General features: G+C 35.4%; 1 protein-coding gene across 3 annotated transcripts in view; it reads right to left on the bottom strand.

Moving 5' to 3' along the window:
- The window catches only part of CADM2 (cell adhesion molecule 2), a 1,068,777-nt gene extending 1,047,519 nt beyond the window's left edge, over positions 1-21,258 (bottom strand). For all 3 annotated transcript variants that reach the window (XM_019839555.3, XM_019839556.3, XM_003991537.6), the window contains exon 1: positions 21,054-21,258. In XM_019839555.3, coding sequence (XP_019695114.1) covers positions 21,054-21,114 — 61 coding nt within the window. In that variant the 5' untranslated portion in view covers positions 21,115-21,258. The remainder of the gene's footprint in view (positions 1-21,053) is intronic.
- Positions 21,259-21,521: the final 263 nt, after the last annotated feature.

Here is a 21,521-nt window from a genome sequence, read left to right as displayed (position 1 = left end):
ATTATGATTAGAGGTTATTATGAAATCCTCTCTAAGTTAATCAATACAACCTTTATTTAATGACATACTTAGAAAGGAAATAACAAGCATTTGGCTTTCTTAAGAACAAATTCTATTTGATAAAAGTGAAATTTTGGATGAGTTACAACTTGTGCAAACCAGTTTCATGAAGAGCTATCTCATGATTTGAGGCCCTTCAATTCTCCTACTTTATCTTTAAGAGAGCACACTTTTAACTCATCCAATAAAGATGAAAAATGCATTTATCCTTTTAGACACCAAGAAAGTATTTCACCACTTTCCATTCTAAAGTCTAGTTTTCCTTCCTGGAAATTATTTCTTAATTAAAGTCTAAAGTGCTCTAAGAGTAGTTTAAGAACATTGTCTTTGTTTTGAGCCTTAATGAATATAAAAAACAATTATTTATGGCACTTAGTGTAAAATCATTTTCATTTATTGAAGTCCTGGAATGACTGAGCTTCGTTTCTCCATCTAAGCCTGATAATTTCTAACAGATTAAATTTTTTCTTAGAAGTGTATTATAAATGAATATTTCTTCAGTGATCCCTCTTCTAGTTCTACATGTCTCTCTTTATAGAGAACAGGGTGAAAAGTCACAATGCAATGGATGATCTATACATGCACATGCATTTTTAAAACAAATGAAATTATATAACAGGTTTATTGGCTATATACTTATATATCCATAATATGCCAAAATGTCAATAAATATATGAACATGTAAACATACAATGCACATGCATTTTAAATTTTTTTAATGTTTATTTATTTTTGAGAGAGAGAGACAGTGCAGGCAGGGTGGGGGCAGATGGAGGGAGACACAGAATCTGAAGCTGGGCTTGAACTTGCGGACTGTGAGATCATGATCTGAGCTGAAGTCGGACGCTTAACCAACTGAGCCACACAGGCGCCCAATGTACATGCATTTTAAAACCACATTATATATCAGCAGAACGTTATAAACACACTAGTAATTTCTTTCATCATTTTATAACACTTTTGTTTAATTAAAGCTTTCATTTAATGATACAGACATAATCATATCCTAACCTTTGCAAAGTGTAGCCATTTGTTTTAACTGCTGAATTGGTCAGTATTCAAGTTGAAAAAAGACCTTGGAAGTGATCCAAGTCTAACACCCTCTGAATAGCTAACCATTAGACAGATGAGCTGTTTCCCCAGGTGATGGAGAGAGCCAGTGGCCCAGTCATCATCCAAAATTCAATTCTTGATGCTCTATCCCTTGTACTTTCCATTTACACTATGCTGCCTCTGAAATAAGATTTAAATAGGGTGAAATGAGATCATGTTTAAATCTAAAGTACAGCAGGTCTTATTTTAAACTTTCATCCAATTTTGCTATAACAAGTTCCTTATGCAGAATTTCCCCTATGGCCTGTTATAATCTTTGGTTTTATTTTTTTCGCGTAATGCAGTTATAATCCCATGACTTCAGACAAACTTGTGATATAAAGAATACACATGTGCACACACACACACACCCTGAACTTGCAATGATAAACAGGTAAAATGGGCAATATATTGATACTTTCAAAAATGTTCTTATGACATTTTAGCAAGTAAATTAACCCTACTCTATGTTCCTTCATTGTTTTAAATGAGCAACAGCAGTATTGTGCTTTATTTCAAGTCTAAACAAAACATAATTACAAACATTCTTAAATAAGTAATAATCTATAATCAAAGATGGAACATGATATGTTTTAAAAAAGGACTTAGAGAGTGCTACTAAATTATAACTAATCTTAACTAGGTATATTTGAAGTACAGCTGTTAATTTGGTTTCTGTTCACCATAGAAAATTGCTAAAAATAGTCTTTGATTTAAAAAGTAAATCAAGACCATCATACCAGTTCATGCACAAAAAAATTATGAACAACTGAATGACAGAGAGTATTCTAAACAATGTTCCTGTATTCGCAGAGTTTATTGTCTATATGGAAAAGGAAGAATGTATAAACACTAAGACAATAAGATAATTTCTGATAGTGATGCTACTGTCTTAGATAATGTCAAGGGGACTACTTTATAGTATTGGCACACATAGATTAATTTCTTGATGTTTTGATCACCAAATACAACTGTTTCATTTCTAAATGCTTATCATAACTCTGTAATTTACACCATTTTTGTTTGTTAAAATAAAATGAGAAGATAATATTTTTTCTAAGTGACTTTATTCTCTTCCAAAGTTTTTAATTTTAGAGATTTGGATAAGTAAAGGTAGCTCCCTAAAATCTCAAGTTCTCTCCCATTTTAAAGATCTTAGTTTGAAATAAACAATCGTCCCTTTAGAACACCTGCTGATTGACATATTAGGAATTAAATGTAGAGACTGCTTTTGTAAGTTTTGTTTTGTTTTGAGGTCAGTATTTCATGAAAACAAACCAATACTTAAACCATTGTTCTGTTTTTTTTTTTAATTTTTTTAACTATTTTTGATTGAAGGAGAAAGAGAGAGCAAGCACTAGTTGGGGAGGGGTAGAGATAGAGAAGGAGAGAGAGACACAGAATCTGAAGCACGCTCCAGACTCTGAGCTGTCAGCATAGAGCTCAACATGGGGCTCGAACTCACAAACTGAGATCATGACCTGAGCCAAAGTCAAAAACCTAACCGACTGAGCCATGCACGCGCCACAATTGTTTTGTTTTTAAGAACTATTCTGTTGTCATGTTTTTCCCAGTTTCACCTCTGAACGTATGTAGCCACTAATAAAATACTTTTTGAAAAGTTGACAATTTTTAAACTGTAGAGCTACCCTAGGAAGAGCTTCTCCTGGGCCTGACCTGCAAGACACAAATACTTTCTAATTATTGTATTCCGTCACTTCCAGTCATATTAATACCAACATGATAAGACTAGAGTATTAATTAAGATATACTAGATGTTGACACAAAGCCAACTAGGGGAGATATATTTAGAAAGTTCTCAGTTTGTTATAAGTTGTACATGAGAGTGTATTAAGTTTGTGGTAAGATATTTTCCCCAAAGGTTATTCACTGTGTTGTTTTCAATCATATGTGGTTAATATCAATTATACCTACCTGTTACAGTATTAGAAGTTTTCATTACCAGTATTATCCCACTACAGTTAGGTTCTGGACTTGATGCACCAAAGGCCATCCAAAATTCTTACTTAGTTCTATTCTAATTGCTTCATCACGTAGGATGTCTGTATCCATTGGGTCCATAACAATTTAATTTGTTGATATTAACTATAGCTTTATATCTAGCCTCATTTGGAGATTCTATTTGAAAGAAAAATATGCTTAAGGTATGAAAGATCTACATCCACCCTTTCCATTATATGGTTGCTTTTATTCTTATAATTATCTCTTTTCCACCTATTCTGCTTTCCCACTCTGATATCAAAATAAATCCAGAAATCCCGTACTTATTGTTGTTGTTTTTCTTCAGTCTACCTTTTAAAGTGAAAAACACCTTTAGATCCATGAGATATAAATCTTTCATCAGTGATAAAATGTGGCAAGATGAAAAGAAACCTCTACAGAAGTTTCCAAAGGAGCATTTGGAAAGATGAGGCTCTTCGGAAAAAAAAAAAAAAAAAAAAAAAAAAAAAAGACATGCCAAGTAATCTGTTCGCTGTCACTGGTTACTAATAATCAATGGCTTATGCTACATTGCCTGAGATTAACCATCATCAAAAATAATTGTAAAGAAAGCCTCTTTTTCTAATATTAGCTCTCCAAGAAATAATGACCACAAGAAAGTATGAAAAATGCAAGGAGTAGTTTTGGTGTTAATTTTGGAGCTCCAGTCCAAGGAGAAAGCATATTGCCAGAAATGTGTAACTCTCTTCTCTTCTGATTTTACTTCTAAAACAATAAGCAGTCACAAAAATTATAATATACATTTTTGTATTTTTTATATTTAAGAAATACAGTAAAATAAACTATATTTTCTATATTCTGGAAGGAAAATAATTTTGAAATATCTTCACTTAGGATTTAGATATTTTTACCAAATATCATGCTTTATTTGAAGTGTGGTATATTTAAAAAATAGGCTACCTAAAAAGCTTTGGGTCTGATGACAGTGTCATTTAATTTTCTATACTGTAAATCTAGTATCTAACATGTTAAAATTGAATATTGCTGCCAGAATGTCAGTGATCAAAAAGTGGATATTCATTATCATAAAAACACTGCATAATTTTGAGCATGTAAATATGGCAAATCTATGACTATTTCATAATTTCTTTTTCTATTCTAAGTTTTACTTTCATGATGATAGTATCTAAAAGCTAGATGGTATTTATTATAATACAAATAATTAAAACCAAAAACATAAATACTGACATTTTATATAATCTTAAATTTTTTATCTACTTATTATTAGGTTTCTTCACATTTTAAGGAGAGTTGGCTAAGCTTTCTTAGAAAATTTATAAATAATCACGACATTCTGTGTGAATGAATAATCCCAATTTCTGAATACAGTTCCCTCATTCTGAATTCTTACTTGACAAGGATTCAATGACTGGCATTCATCTTAATACTTGTGACTTCCATTTTATTTCATGAGGCCCGAAGGTCAGACATGAGTACAGAAATCTAAGAGCACTTTCACTTAGGTTTATTGGCCTAGAAGATGTTCATCTCAGAGATTATCTCTTCATTGTAAGATGGCATGCCATGGAACAATTCTGAAATTCCATATTGATTCTGTCTTCCACAGATAAGATTTGTGAGATAACAGAAAACACAAAGAGTTTTCTAAATAACATTCACTTTTCTATTAGGGTAAAATTTAAATGTTTTATGACATAAATAGCACCAAGAAGGATTTGTTATATCAGAAATAAAGAAGGATAGAAATTACTTTTGTCCTCAGTCAACATGATACGACTGTGATTCCACAAGGAGTCACATGAGTAGAACTCTTGAAGTACTTCATCTTTATTTTACGTCCATATTTTCATTGGATAATAAATTATATGATATACTTTTTCCCAAAGGCATTGTAAAGTCATTAAGAAACATAAGTTGAATTTCCTTGTATATAGCGTGAGAAGATTTCTGATGCAAAAAAGTTGTAATTCTTTTCAGTTTTCTCTTATCTGCATTTCCTAAACCTAAATGTATCTGAAAAGAGCTGTATAACTCTTATCAAGAAAATATACCTCAGATATACCAGTGTCCTAAGTATACATGGGCAGTGGAGTAACTTTTTGGTGAATTAGGTTTAAGTAAGTGTGTTATTTTATTTCTGACTATTGGGTACCACAAGATCACTGAAAGGCACAATTAACTTAATGATATCTTGAAACATGAAAAGATTAACTGACAGCCTAATTGAGGTCAGTTTTCTTACAAAGAAGTAAATTAAGCAAACATTTTCTTTTCAAGGGAAGTTTTCTTATTTCTTTTGTTTAAAGGCTTAATTCAATGTTTAGTATTTCAAATAATAAAAGTGTTTTCCTTGAACTTATATATATTTATGGCATTTTTACTTTAAATCAACTCAAAGGGTACAAAAATGTCATCGCTTTAAATTCCAAATCAATTAATAGTAAGAACTTTGGCAAATAAAATATCCAAGGGCCACATTTTTTAAAACACTTAATAACAAATATCTGATGATTTCAGATTATCTTAAATCCTAAAGAAAGAGAGAACTTGTAAACTATGATAAATGTTACTGCTTAGGAAGAAAGTTTTTTCTATGATATGAAAAAACTACTGAAAACAAACATGTAAGGTCTATGTAAACTTGGTTAATAAAAATTAATGCTACAAGGAGACTATATCTTACCTAATGCATTTACCATTGTATGAAAGTGTTTAATGAATCAAGAATAGGACCAAAGAAGTCACTAAGACACAAAGATGACAGAACAGCACCACCTAGTTCTCTATAGAAAAGCTTCCAAATATGCATGCATCTCTGACTTACTTTGGAGAACTGAATGTATTTTCAAAATAAATCATTTAAGATAAAACTATGTTCTTGAAAATTATCACCTGCAATAGAGCATTTACTTGAATTGCTTTAATTTTAAAGTTTCCTTTAAAGGAAAAAAAAAGCAAAATTAAAGATAATGGTTAAGCTGAGGGTTTTTTTTTCTAGCTGTGCATTGTATTGTTTTCTGTAATCCAGATAAATAAATCTCTAAATAGAATAACTGTACATGCTTGACCACCACCATTATAATCCCAAAGTATATATTTAAAAAAAAAATTTTTACGCTATCTACTACAAGACATATATCATCTACTTCAGGGACAGCAATGGGCAATTAATAATAATATTAGAAAATGCCACACAATTTGTTAGGAATATGACATCATTTGCATGTTGAGGTCATTAGTCAGAGCTAAATTCTATAAGAAATAATATAAAGATATCAAGAATATTTGTAACCCATGTATATGATTTTATATATTCTAAAATTGTACATAATTTTATATAAAATTCATTTTATTTTTAAAGTTTTTAAATGCATTCTCATCTGTTCTCCAGTTTTGTTTACCAGGTGATTCCTATTTCAATCATATTCAGAGCAGTGTGAGCAGGAGGAAAGATTTCAACAATAACATTTAATCGGCAGTCTCAAGAAACCCATTTATAGTAGCACAGGTTTTAATCAGGCAGAATGTAGTATTGTAATATAAGCAAGGGATGGAGTTTTAATATATATGACACAGTACAAGGAACATTGTTTCTAGATAGGACACTTTAAAAATGTTTTCCCTGAGGCATCAGCAGCTCTTTAAATGACTGTCGCTGGTAACATCAGAATTGCTCAAGCAGAACTTCAGCTCTAAAAAACTAAATATTGTTGCTTGTTACATAGATCCTTCTCACAGACCTCTTCTCCCCTACATTCCCTCTGCTGACCTGGTCATCTACTGTTCTGGCCCGCTGAGCCTTTATGAAATTAAATGAATCATCCTCTTGAACAAATCAGTTAGAATAGAGCATGCTTGAATATTTCTTGTTCACTCATCGGCTTCTTTCAACTTGTATTAATAAAAAAAAGAAAGACACTGGAATCATACTGAGAATGTTTTCAGGATAAACGGTTGGAGGAAATGAGAGCTCTTTAACCTAACCTTAAATAAAAAAATGTTAAAAACTCAGTGAGGTTTATAGTAATGCTGTTAAATCAGTGATGTCATATCTTCATTGATATAGCCGCACCGTGTAGTTATTGAACACACATTACTATAAACACGGAATTTTTATTTCAGAAAAAAAGATAGGGTTTTACATATTTTTATTTGTTTATCCCATGTCTCAGCTACTAGACTATAAGCTCCATGAGGGCAGAAACCACTCCCACCTTCTTCACTTTCATATCCAGCATTTATAAAACTGCCTTCAAGTAGGTATTTGTTGAAAAACAAATCAGTGGATGGGGAAGTTATGTTTAAGAAAACCAAAGGCTATGAAGAAGAAAATGGTTAAGAAGGAAACAATTATAAAAATTTACACATGCATACATTAAGTGCACACATACAAAAAACCAAAATTTAATTCAAAATCTAAAGTCTATTCTCTAATAATGAAAATGGCTAATGGCAACAATTCACTAATTTTCAAAGTTGATCTACTGATGTAATTTCATGAAAAAAGAATGTATGACTCAAGCTCAGGCTGATGGCCACAAATTAATTTATAAAATTCATTGACAGAAATAGAAGACTCTGAAATTTATATAGACACATGTATTAGAGTAAAAAAAAACACTTTACATGTGTGAAAATCTTTAAATATTGAGTAATGCATGTATAGATATAAAAAATTAGATTTTAGTAAAGGTATTTTATGAGCACATAGTTAATGCTACAATGTGTTACAAATTATCATCAGGTGAAAAGTGAAAAGAAAAATGCCATTTCTGCAGTTCTCAATCATCCATAACATTCTTCTACAACACATCATCAAAGAATGGATATTGTTCCAATTTCTCAGTCTACAGGAGAAACTAAGCTGCCGAAGTAACTTGCTCAAGGTCTCTAAAATAGTGGCATGGCTTAATGAGAACTTAGGTCTTTTGATTCCTACCATTATGTCTTACTGCTGCAGGGCACTTCCAAAAATCAAAGTCTGAATTAGTCCAATGATATCACCTCCCTCTACAGAATAGAGAACTCTCACTACAAAAGAAAAGACATCCACTCACCAGGCCAGCCTCACTAATGCTTCGACACTAACAGTAGTTTGGCATGGCTGCTGCCTACGTTCCACTCAAGGATCAGGGGTTTATATTATTGCCTCTTCCTCTATTCACCAAGTTACTCCCATTCCATTTGGCACGCAAAAATGATATGAATTAAGTCTTAGGAGGAAATATCAACTTTACTGTTAGCTTATAATAAGACCACCATTAAGTGACAAAAAGAACATCTTCCCAACTTGTCCACACCTATCCATCAAACATAGTTGTTTATTACAAAATATACCTCTATGCTGTGTTATCCTTCAAGGATAGCCTGTTCTGCTTTGTTAGTAGTCTGTACTTGTATAGCCAATAAAATTGGGTAAAGCAAAACAAAGATGTAAAGGAAATCTGACTTTAATGATCTCTACCAGATCTCTAAAAAACTGTGAACTTATCCCTGCATCAATACCTTTATCCTAGCTATTCCATAAAAGTGAAAAGGTACAGAGAAGGGAAGTTGCAAAATACCATTAGTCTTACCTAACCTGTAGCATTTCTATGTTAAAAAAAAAAGTGAGTCAGCGGACATGAAACTATCCTCTATAAATTTTACTTGACCTTTAAAAATATATTTGTAAATGTTACTCAAGACACACTCCTTTTTCATGTTAGTTAGCATCAAATCTTTCTATAAAGAGAATACATTCTGCGCAGTATTCTTTTGAAGGATATAATGGGCATAGTTTTTAGTTTGGTGACTCTGGGGGTCCCCGGGTGGCTCATTCAGTTAAGGTTATGACTTTGGCTCAGGTCACGATCTCACGGTTTGTGGGTTCGAGCTCCGCATTGGGCTCTGTGCTGACAGCTCAGAGCCTGGAGCCTGCTTCAGATTCTGTGTCTCCCTCTCTATCTGTCCCTCCCCCTCTCGTGCTCTGTCTCTATCTCAAAAATAAATAACCATTAAATTTTTTTTTAATAATTATTTGGTGACTCTGGGCAAAAATGTTGGTCTGAAATGCTTTTCTTATTATATCAAACTAAAAAGTTCACTTTCTCAGTGATCATTATGGCTAACACTGTTGAGAAATATGAAGGTGTAACTCTTTCTCATGTTTCCAGTTTTTCAGATACTAAGTGGTTACACATAAAAAATTACAATATGTAGCTTCTAAATGGATTCATAAGAATATTCTCAATATAATGAAATTTCAGTAACATATTAAAATATTTTTTCATCATAACAGTGAATAAAAATAGTCAACCAAAACTGCTTCCCAACCTACGTTCCCTTTTATTCACTAGGCTCTGGAAAGTCAATCAGCAAGGGTTTAACAGAAGCCACGCTAAGAAGGTTATTCTTTTACAGCTCTTGCATTATACTGACAGTCACGTTTTAACATAAAGATTTTAGGTAGTAACAGTAGCTATGGGAGAATATAATTCTTGATATCAACTCCATAAAGTGGCAATAACACTTAAAAATTGAACTAGTTTAGTCTACTTTGGATATTTATTTACTGAATGTGCATTTCTACATGACGATGATACAGTGATTTCAGCACCTGTAGTAAGGTAAATCTTAAGTTAGCCTAGTTAATCATATCTTTTCAGATATCCAAAGTCATTAAACAGCCAAACATCCAAAAGACATCAGAGAAATTGATTTTTTAAATTTGAAAAAAAAAAAAACTATGTGACTTAAGAAAAGCTACATTTCACTGAGACTTGTAAGAAAAAGCATTCTTAAGATATTTTATGTGGAAATAGTCACTGCAAATTGTAGAAAGTCTTTTCTCCCTTGGTGTTCAGCTCCCAGTAACTATATTTAAATTCTCTTCAAAAAGCAGTTAATATTCTCATCCTACCTCCCACTGTCTTTCAAAATGCTAAAAGGGAAATAAATCAAATTCAACCACAGCAAACATGTGTCCTCAATTGCAGAAGTATGACTAAGCATTAAAATACACACACACACACACACACACACACACACACACACACACACTATTTAGGATTTTCTTTAGAAGCCCTTTTAAATAAAACAGGTATAATCTCCCCCAGTTAAACTGAGAGAAAAATGCACCCTGAGTCTGTACTTCAGAGACTACTCAGAGAATGTCTACTCTCCAGCTTGGCAATAACAAAAGCAGGTCAGTCCCCACTGATAATCTGGCAGATCAAGGTCAGTTTGTAATTCCTCTTTGTTTATACATTTATCCGGAAATACCAGCTACTCTAAGTAGAACAATAAGATGATTTGCCTCATGTTTACCTAAAGTCATCATCAGGAATATTTTGGGGGCTAGGGATAGAAATCTTTAGTAGGTGAAAAAAGACGAGGAGTTATGATGCCCAGAATATAAGAAAGATTCAAAGCTATGAGACAAATGTTTTCAGTGAAAAATTGAACTGCTTACCCTAACTGAAAGTAATGATCCCATATTTTTGTGAAATATGTCATTATTTAGAATTGTGTGTGTTTCTTAGTATCCATTTTTGTCTTCTCCCTGTACATTAAATACAAATGAAAATTCATTGCAAATATTTATTCTATTCAGAGTACTGTATTGGCATTTTGGCAGTTATAGCATAAATACTTAAATATTATTTGGATCCAATTAAAGTGATGTGTCAAGATTAAATGGATTGGAAGAGAAATAATCAATCAGTGGGATGAAAACATTTAAAAAAAGACACAGACCAGACCTTAGGTTAGGCACTTGAAACAAAATGAAGACTGAGACCCTGTACTCTAGGGGGTTATAGTCCACTAGAGCAGACAGATAAATTAATACCAAACATTCAAAATGCTATAATAAAAATATACAAAGGGGTTATATAGATCATAGCATAGACAAAATAAAATGCTTAGTTCTCTCATGCAATAAGAAGACATAAAATTTCAAATAATAACGGACAGATGGCCTTCTTTTGTTTACTTAAACACATCAGATTTTGGTAAAAAATTTTCATAATAAAAAATTCCAGTGGGTTCCCAGAGAATAATATTTTTAAGCTATCATTAATAATAATATGGCTACAAATATGCAGTTGTGTAAAATAACAAAACAAAAATTGGTTACTTGTTAGTATATATTAACTTACAAAATGTTTTTTTTTTGCAACAGGCATAAATAAAAGAAAAAAGAGTGTATTTAGAAATTAAACTCAAATTTTCTGATGATATCATACATAGAGGAATACAACTCAAAGGGTACAATTAAAATAGGTACATTCTCAAACTCATGCAATGTAGAAAATATTCTCCTTATAAATGATGACATGTACTAAATAAGTCAGTTCTTATAATCATCCCTCTACAAATGAAGTTATTTTAAAAATTGTGCTTTTCTCTCTCTCTCTCTCTCTCTCTCTCTCTCTCTCTCTCTCTCTCTCGTACTTCTCTCTCTCTCTCTCTCTCTCTCTCTCTCTCTCTCTCTCTCTTTCTGTGTGTGTGTGTGTGTGTGTGTGTGTGTGTGTGTGTTTAGTTCAATGTCCCTATACACTTTCACAGTTGTCCAAATTACATCCAAAGCAAAAACTGAAAAAATCATGTCTCAGATTTGGCAGTGCACCGACATTTGGGAGCCCATGCGATTGCAGGCAATTAATATTATCTAAAAATCTATAGCCTCAAATAATAACCAGTATAACTTCAAGATCCCACCATAGTAAATGTGTTAATAGGATAGTTAGGGAATAGAGTATTGATTTAGGAACATTTTTTGATTCTTGTTTTTAAGAGAGTGAAAGGAACAATCCCTATTCAAGATAAGGGATACACATTTTCACTCATTATTTTATTTCATTCCCAGGGCAAAGAAACTATTTAGAAATAACAGATACTGTATTATGTATCACAATGGTGAATTTCATTCTGCCTTGGCAGGGTAACTAGTAAGCGTAGAATGTAACAGCTTGCTATACTGGAGTCATAGATATATAATTGCCTTCAGAAACATCCTTCTCTGAATACCACCTACACATTAATACATGACAGTGAACTTACAGCCAGACCCCTGTTCTATCCCACATGATCCCTGAAAAGGCTTTGAAATGAGGACACGTGCATAATTAAGGCACACTGAATATCACAGTACATGTAACAAACTAGAGTATTATGAATCCTTAGGGGAACCTCATAGAACTAATACATTTTCTAAAGAAAGCTGCACATGAGCAAAGAGAGCCTAAAATGCTAATTAGATCCTCTCAGTGAAAGCTATAGAAAAGTTGATTCTTGAATCCTGAAGTTGGGCACAGAATGGAACATTTGTATACAGAAAGACTGAAGAGGGGGGAAAAAGAACTTGACATAAAAGCCCTCAATGGATGATTTACACAATTCGTGAGAAAATAAATAATGCAAAATGAAAATATAACCGTAGGAGAATTCCAAACCTCCTGAAAGGGTTAAGTATGAGAACTGATTTCGTGTTAGAAAGGGATTATGTAACAACAGAGGGAAATACTCAGCCTAGCATATGCTAATTTAGTCAGCTTTGCCAGGCGTTTCTGTGTGTGTTTGGCTGGCTGACTCACATTCCTTCCTTCTTCTTTTGCCATTTTTATTATGAAGCTAAGGAGGTTGAACTCTCACAAAATGCAGTAATAGCAATAACAAAAACAAGTAAAAGCACACAGTATGTGTTTTATCCTTGCTAAAACATTGGAGGTTGAAAGGAAAATCACCCAATCTGTACGTATCCAATATACAGGCTTTAGCAAAACCCCCTTTCTTTAACCATTCTTTATTCCCCGTTAATTACTTTTAATAGGTCTTTCAGGTTGGTAGCATGTTCAGGATTGGAGGGATATTATATACCTGGAGAGTGTAAAGGAAGCTGAGTTACTAGTCAGACTTCAACACATAAAATAGATAGCAGTAAAGGAATGACAATTAATAAGCTTATCGTACATTTTTTTATTTGCTTTTAAGTACGAATGTTCTAATCATCTCTCATTTCAACCTAAGTATACTCCTTAAGATTGGAAAGCAGGAGGCATATAAGGTATGAAAATGAATGGAAAATAGAGGTGTCATGGGCATTTTCTCTCAGGGGGTTCGTGTAAAACACGAATTCATTAAGAAAGTAAAAACATATTTTACACACTATAAATTTTAGTTCTGGGCATTTAAATAAACCTTATGGGAGTCACTTGGATTTTTAAAGGCAAACACTTTTGGCAAAGAAGCCAAAAATATTTCTTTATAAGAACAAATTAATTGGTTTTATAAATTACACGGAATCAATAGAACAGCTATACACTTAGCACTTGGCAGAACATCCTTGTCCGGAAAGGTGCTTTCTCACTCCACTTCCAAAGATGACTTTAGATAGACAATGAATGCACCGTTACAGTAAATAAACCATCATCAAACACAATAAAATTATTAGGGGATCAATTTGACCAATAAAAGGCTATTGTTTTCTCGTGTGAAATGATTAGCACTATTTGATCATTCTTAGCTTTAAGATTTTATGTTCCTCAACGCAAATGATTCTTTATTTTTATTTCCTAAACAATCCCTAATGACGTCAGTATCTAGCCCCCAGAATAACTGTTTAGGACTAAACAGGCGCTTTCCCTTCAGCTTTCAAATCGCTGAAAGATAATTTAAAAATTCAAGTAAAAACTATTTGCTGACTTAGGAAGAGTTATCCCCAATGTTGAATAATGACTGTCTTAATATTTACTTCAAAGACCTCTAAAATAGAATGTGAATAATTAATAGCCAGCTTTCTCCAAGGCAGATCTCCTTACAACCTCAGCCCTGTGTCTATTCAGGTAGCCATAGGGTCTCATCACTCAGTTTAGTAAGCACAAAAGAAGATTCAGAATAGATGCTCAGCTCTACTGCAAATTCAGAAATTGTAAATCTTGCTTGTGTATTTTTAAGTGGAAATGTTAATCATTGTTAAACACTAAGAAAATTTGTTCAAAAATATACTTTTTAACCTTCCTGAAAAGGGTAAAGGAAAGTAATTGAGTGCAAACAAAATAAACTCTTGCCTTTTCCTCACACATCATCCCTGAGAACCCCAAAGTCTGATTACTTACAAAATTATAAAGATACCCTTCAGTCCTAAAAATAACTATGCACTTTAAACTTGTATATATGTGTATATAGAGAGATAAATGATTGAGGAATATTTCCTTTCTCAATAATTACACCTCTGTTTTTGACATTAATATTTAACTGATACCTAATTAAGCAGAATATTTACTTTCCTAATTTTTAAACATACTATATACTTCTAATATGATAATAATTTTATATCTGTTTAAAGAAACCCACTGAGCATGTTAACAGAACCAACTGGGCTCATATCTTGAATGAAAATATGCATAATATGTTCAATTATTTTGTTTTCTAACAAACGGGATAAAAATAAACACAGCTACATTAGTTTCTGTTATCTGATATGCCTCCCTGATAGGCTGCCCATAACAACTGTTCTAGAAGTATTACTTTTATTAAGGGATCTATTTGCTGCTGTTGCCTGTGATAAATAATATTGTTCCAAGAGGAAATATTCTCTACTGATTTTATGTTACCACAAATTCCACTTCATGGTACTAAACTACATGAACAGACACTGAACAGTTAATTTCTATTTCTTTTAAAACTACTGTATTCTCAGAATACATGAAATGCATATGAAATAATAAAATAATAATAATAAAATAGTAATAATAATAATAACCCCAAAACCACAACAAGGGACTGACTCCTTACTCACTAAAAGAAGAGAAAGATAACAGAATATTTCCTAGTCTAATGTTTATTATGTCCAACACATACAACCAACTGCATAGAAATCCTATTTTTAACTTTGCTATCATCTTCACTAAACTGGTCTGTGTCCCTGATAGTTTGCAAGAAAATAAAATATCCACAATTTATCTGATGAGAACATTGATAATTTTATTAGGATTTATTTATTAATCTCTAAATAAAATATGTATTTTTTTCTTATTCTTTGTCATGAGCTCACGTGATTAGAAATACCCTGGGTTATGTCTGATTATGGAAAACTGAAGGATGGTTTGTGACTACCAGAAGCTAAGAAAAGACTTCCCATTTCACTCATGCCACATGACTGCTTTCCTGTGTGTTCGCCTGCCGCTGCAGAGCACATTAGGCCTGAGATGCCATTTGCATCATCACACAGCAGGGGGCTTCAGCTGCCACAGCTCTAGGTTAATCCTCACCCACCTCTTTATACAAGGAATTTGCAGAGATGCCTTTCTTTGATACTACAGAACTACACTCCAAAAATGCTTGACATTTTCAAATAAAATGTTGGCAATGAACTTGTCCTTTTAAATATTTTAGGTTAAATCAGTGAATTTAAATCTTGCCTTTCATTTTTTTTTTTTTTTTCATGAAATGAGTTGGTGATCTGATCTAATGCAAAATATCGGGGATTTATAATCAAGGAAAAGAAAAAAAAATGGGTAGGAAAATGTCATGGCAAGAACAACTGATCAGATTGTATTCATTTAAAGATGTATATCAAGAGCTATCACTATATACTTTTCTATAGGAAAACTGTTTCCTAAACCAAAACAGCCTACAAAATATTAACATTAACTCTTGTGGCATTATTGAACAAAGTTTAAGTGCTGATAGATTATGAAGACAAGAAACTATTTAATTCCATCGGAACTAATTTGGACATACCTAGTATTTTAATCTAATACTATATTTATTATGCATCTACTAAATTTAGAATAAGAAGATTGCACATATAACAAAGGTACAGGGTTTGCCCTCAGGAAGCTTGAGTTTAATAATCATTGGGCACTAGAGCTGTCTTAGGAGAGTATACAAACCAAGATCTGCCAACTCCACAAAGAACTCTAACTTCAGTTTCCTTGGTTTGTGATTTTCCTTCTCACCGTCTCCTCAACCTACTCAGCCAGCTGTTACACAATGGGTGATTTTGCCAAGGATGTTTAACCAACCTATTAAAATGAGGGCTCGTTCTTAATAAATCTCATGGAACGCATGTCAGCATGATCAAATAAAACATCAATATGATAGGTCCATTTATATTATTAATGTACCCAAAATCCTTCATAATAAATAAATCTTACTTTTCTCAATTATTTGATACCCCATAGATACCTTATTTTAAAAAGAAAATTGATATTATTTGGTGTTGATTTTGGGCCACTTTAAAATGCTTGATTCAGATCTCTTCCAGCATTTTTGCACTTCCATTTGATCTTTAAATGATTCAGGAACTTTTTTCTTAAAAAAAAAAAAGCATCTCACTATTTAAATGTGGGGCAAATAGTTCTCAAGTATCTGATCTTCTAGTGGAGAAGGCAGAAAGAGGCCTCTCAACTAATGCTTACTTTTGTTGTATTATGCTTCCACAGTTTTAATAGTTGTAGAAATGGGGAAAAGATGATGAAGTAGGCTTCCATATCTTGATAGAACATTAGTCCAGAAACTACTCATACTTGTAGGCAGATTTTCTTAATCACTAAGTGTCTGGGGTTTGACTATTTAAATCATAGTCATTGGCTCTAACGTACAGATTCTACTTTTCAAGGTTTTAGCTGTTAAACAAAAAAAAAAAAAAAAAAAGGCAGAATACAGGGACTACATTCAACGTAAGAAATGAGTTTGACAAGACAAAGGTTATTACATGTAGAAGGAAAGGAATGGGAGAGACATGCTTTTAGGAAGTAGTATCAGTATTTTATTAACTGTATTTTGCATTTTATAATATACTTTCTAAAAATGTAAGGGGGGTGTTCATGCCTCATACTGAGGCAAGCAACATGTACGTCCAATTGACCTTCAATTTGAAAGTCTTTCTTTCTAGCTATAACAAATCATTTACCAAAATGTCTCATGGAAAACAAAACAATACAAAACAAAACCAAACTCTAAATTCCCAGTATGTGTGTTGAATGTGTTTTTCTGGAAGACTAACTCTAAAAAGGAAACAAACTTCTCAACAAAATCTCTATGCATGTCTATTTTCGGGTTAGATTGTGTCTTTTCCTTTTTGCCCTTTCTAGGACTGTTTTCTTGTGCTAAGCAAGACAGTCTCCATCTTTGCAGTGCCCCCTCAGGCATGGAAAGGGATACAGCTTTAGCCAGGGTTAGCAATTGAACTGGATCTACTCTGTAACCAAGAGAGGTTTTAGTTACAGGTGGCAAGCTTTTGCACACCTCCATCTAAAGAAATTCATTTCTCTACACTATTCCCTACCCTTATCCCAGAGTTTTCCTCTGTCTGTCATGGGGGAAAATAAGAAAGGATGCCCCATAAATTAACACTGAAGCAAATTTCATTACCTAAGTAGTAAACTTCCAAGTTATACTTTGGTCAGAAACATGTTTATTTTCCATGTAACAATCTATTTCTATTTCCTAAGACTCCATTGAGGGCAAACTAGTAGATGATGTAGAATTAGAACTATTTAATACTTTTTTTAAAAACTTATTTTATCATTGACTTGGTTCTCACCACTGGCTCATTAACTCTACATATTAACAAGGCAAAAGGTTGATTTTGCTTCCCAGAAAAAGGAAAATATTTGTGACAGTGTAAAACACAGAGAAGATATATTCAAATGAGTCTTCTTTTCTAAAATAAGGCATAGCACAAGAAAGGGGATAATAATACGAAGGGTAAATAAGTTCATTAATATTACTTACGTGACAGAATACCACTCTAGTTCTAATAAAGCTAAAATAAGAAGGTGTAGACTGCCTATAGTATTTGCCTAGTCATAACTACTAGCAGGCAGAGCAGACTCCCTCTAGCCAAAATCAGTTGCTCACTATTTCCCCAGCCACCCTGCTTTCTCTGCACATAGAAAGGAAAGACCTGCTAAGTACTTAATCTGTGTCCAGGAAATAAAGCTTTCATTTTACAACCTAACCAAGTCCTAATAAAACAGTAGGGTTGTGGGAGAAACATAAACCTGAACCCTGAAGCAATGTTTTTAGCCAAGACTAAGACAAGGAAGGCATGAGCAATTTGTTTGAGCAGGGACTGACAATATCAACAAAGTGTGATGTGTCTGTGGAGCAGTATTTGATAAATGTGAGGCAGCCATAAACATGAGAAGACAATCCAATGGTGCTTTGTGCCCCCTCTCCTTCTAGTTTTTTTTTTTTTTTTTTCTTCTTCTTCTTCTTTAAATCCTCTTCTCTTTTTTGGTGTATTAATATGGCCTGATCTAAGATGCTCATAAGTACACAGACATTGTTGGGCTGGTGCTCTTTCCCTGGTTGCTGTATAGGACGCTTATTTATTTACATATTTGGACCTGATGCTGGTGCTGCTGTTGGTTCAGTGGTGCATTTTCTCTGGCATACTCACACCCCTTCCACCACCACCCCTCCTCTGCTGTGATAAGCAGCACTTTTTAAATAATTGGTTTACATACTTAATAAAAGAGACCCATGCCCTTAATAAAAGAGAATGCAGCTGATGGAATCTCCCCTGGTACAGAAAGAGTAAATCCTCTCCCAGGCTGAGAGAGAATGAGACACCAGCAGACAGTTATTTTTCAGTGCACTGAATAGACAATTCACGGGAAATGTTGAAGGCAGAGAGGAGGCGACCCCCAAGTGCAGTCCATTGCCCACATGCTCTATAATAAATAATCTTCTCACACCAGCCCAGCAGTGTGTGCAATGACGTGCCAGGGCCAGCACACACAGATTGGCAGGGAAAACACATCCAGCGGTGTCGAATTTTCATCGCAATCACCAAATTAACTGATTTCCCCACATCACACTCCCAGTCCCCGGCATGGAGCGAGCGCGCGCACTCGCGGGCGCGCGCGCGCGCGTTCACACACACACACACACACACACACACACACACACACACACTCAGAGCTGAGAAATGCAAGTTACTGAGAGGTGAAGTGGGGTATCTAGGAGCATGTTTCAGCATGGATTAGAAACCTAAGTAATGTGTCAGCCACCTGGGGTACTTGTGAGAGGGTGAGGGTGTGAGCGGTGGGAAATGGGACGAGGCAGCGTAAGCAGGAAGAAGGCTGTCTGCTTTCTCGGGGATTCTGGCACATGACATATCCGAAATTTACATCCAACGTAAAACACACAAAATTACCACAAAATACTGTAAGAAATATTTCTGCAAGGTCAGTTAGTTAATTCAGGAAAATTCTGTCCACTATCTCTTCTTTTACATTCATAAACATGCATAAATAAAATATGTCCCAGTCTATATAACCTGGAGGATAGGAGACAGGATGCATTCCAAGAACTTGCTGAAAGATGGTTCATTGACCTCATTTAAATCCTCCAAAGGCCGACTGGGTTTTGCACGCCTGTGGGTCTACTTGTGTCTTACTTCCAGATTCCTTTTACCCAGGGACAAATAAATTTGATCAACTTATCTTCCCCACAACTACAGAAATGATGACAGAGGGGTGAGAGGTGGGCAAAGATTTATCAAGAAATCAAGAGTCACCTAGCTTTAAAAATCCTATCGACCGTCATTTCACATCCATCCTTCCTGTATCTCACACTCAAGCCGCATCCCTATATTCCTTAAAAGCAACAATTTTCCGCCTTCCAGCCCCTGCCCACCCAGCCCTAGCTACCATGCCGCCTCTGCTTCCACCACCACCCAAAGTGTACTCTCCCCATGCACTCCTACTCCATACATTGCCATTCATTTCATAACCAGCGTCCTCCTCCCATTCCACACAGCCCCCTCCTCCCTCCGAAAGAGAGGGTCTGAGGAAAAGTGCACCCCAGTTCCCTAGCCACTCCGCATCCAAGCCCAGTGATTTGCATAGTAACACCGTTTTGTGCGGTTTCCCTCCACTGCGGTCGCAGGGGTTCTTACATTTCACGTGAAAGGATAATATTAATTACGAAAAGAAGCGGCAGAGAGCAGAGCGGATGGTGAGGTAGGGAATCCAAGTGAAAATCCCTTAGCAGTAAAGTAACTGCCTAGGTGCATGTATTTCTTTGCTTAAAGAAAAAGAAAAAAAAAAGAAGGAAAGAAAAGAAAAAAAGAAAAGAAAACCACACAAACTGAATAATAAAAAACGGGTTTGTTGATAAAGTGGCTTTGAGTCTTTTAATTTTTCCCTTCCTCTCCCTCTTTTTTTTTTTTTTTTAATTTCTTGATTTTTTCCCTTTTTTCCTTTCCTGTCCTTTCTCTCTCTTTTTCTTTCTTCTCCTTTATTTCTTTCTTTCCTTCTTTCTTTTTTTTTAAATCCTAGACACTGTCTCCTCTCTCTTCTTGGGTGAATGACACGTCTCACAACACATTTCCCCCCCGGGGATGTTATTGCAATGCACACGGTGCTGCCGCTGCTGCTGTTCTCGCCGTCTCGGTAGCTCGCTCCCAGGCTCTCACTCACTTTTTAAAGATACACGGATATGATGACGGTGGGAACAAGGGGAATGAGAAAGGCGACCCGAAAAGAGGGAGGTTAGAGAGATGACAAGGATGGAGAGGGTCGGACAGGAGCGTGATGTGGGAGGTGGCTGGCGGGGGGTTGGTGGGAGGGTATAATGTTCAGAGAAGGCACAAGTTGCCAGCCAAAAGGCGTGGGAGGGGGGGGGGTGTTGCTGGCGGGGATAGAGAGTGAGAGATGTAGGAAGCTCAGGTGAATGAAAAGGCGAAAGGTGCCGCGTAAGGGGTTGACTGCCGGGAAAGCAAGGCTGAGCCAGCGCTAGAGATTCGAGGGGCTGGAGCAAACTGCCACTGCCCCCTGCCGCACCGGGGAGTAGGGGGAGGGGGTGGAAATCGCCGGGGACTGGGGGACTGAAAGGGGGAGAGTGGAAATATGGGGTGGAGTGGGGATGATGGGGAATGGGCGTGAAGTTGATGCTCCCCGCGGCGGGGCGGGGATTACCTTGTAGCAGGAGCCCGCAGACACTGTAGAAGCGGAGAACGGCGCTGCGTTTCCAAATCATGGTCCCTTCTCTAAAGGGTTGGGGAAGGAACAAGGGGGCTAGGTGATGCTGGTGAGCGGGACACCAGAGTGCAGGGCTCCGCCGGTGTCCTCCCGGCGCCTGCTAGACCCACGGTCCCCGCCGCTGCGGTGTTCGAACCCTCGGACCTGGACTGCAGGCAGCAGAAGCGGCAGCTGCGAAGCACCCGCAGAATGGGGTTTCGGTGGGCGAAATAGTTTCTTCTCCTCCTGCTGGTGGTGCAGCCGCGACAGCCCGTCAGCCAGGCACGGGTTTGGAGCTTGCTTTCTTCTCGGCGCGCACAGCAAGTCCCAGAGCCCGCCGGGCTGCCCGAGCAGGTGGTGCAGGGATGCCGGGGTGTTGGAGAAGGTGCGGGCGAGGGCTGCAAGGAGTGGGTAGGTCACGGAAGG

This window comes from Felis catus, chromosome C2, assembly GCF_018350175.1.
Source record: "Felis catus isolate Fca126 chromosome C2, F.catus_Fca126_mat1.0, whole genome shotgun sequence".
NCBI lineage: Eukaryota > Metazoa > Chordata > Mammalia > Carnivora > Felidae > Felis > Felis catus.
The sequence above is the reverse complement of the archived record's forward strand: the minus strand, read 5'-3'. Positions and strand labels throughout refer to the sequence as shown.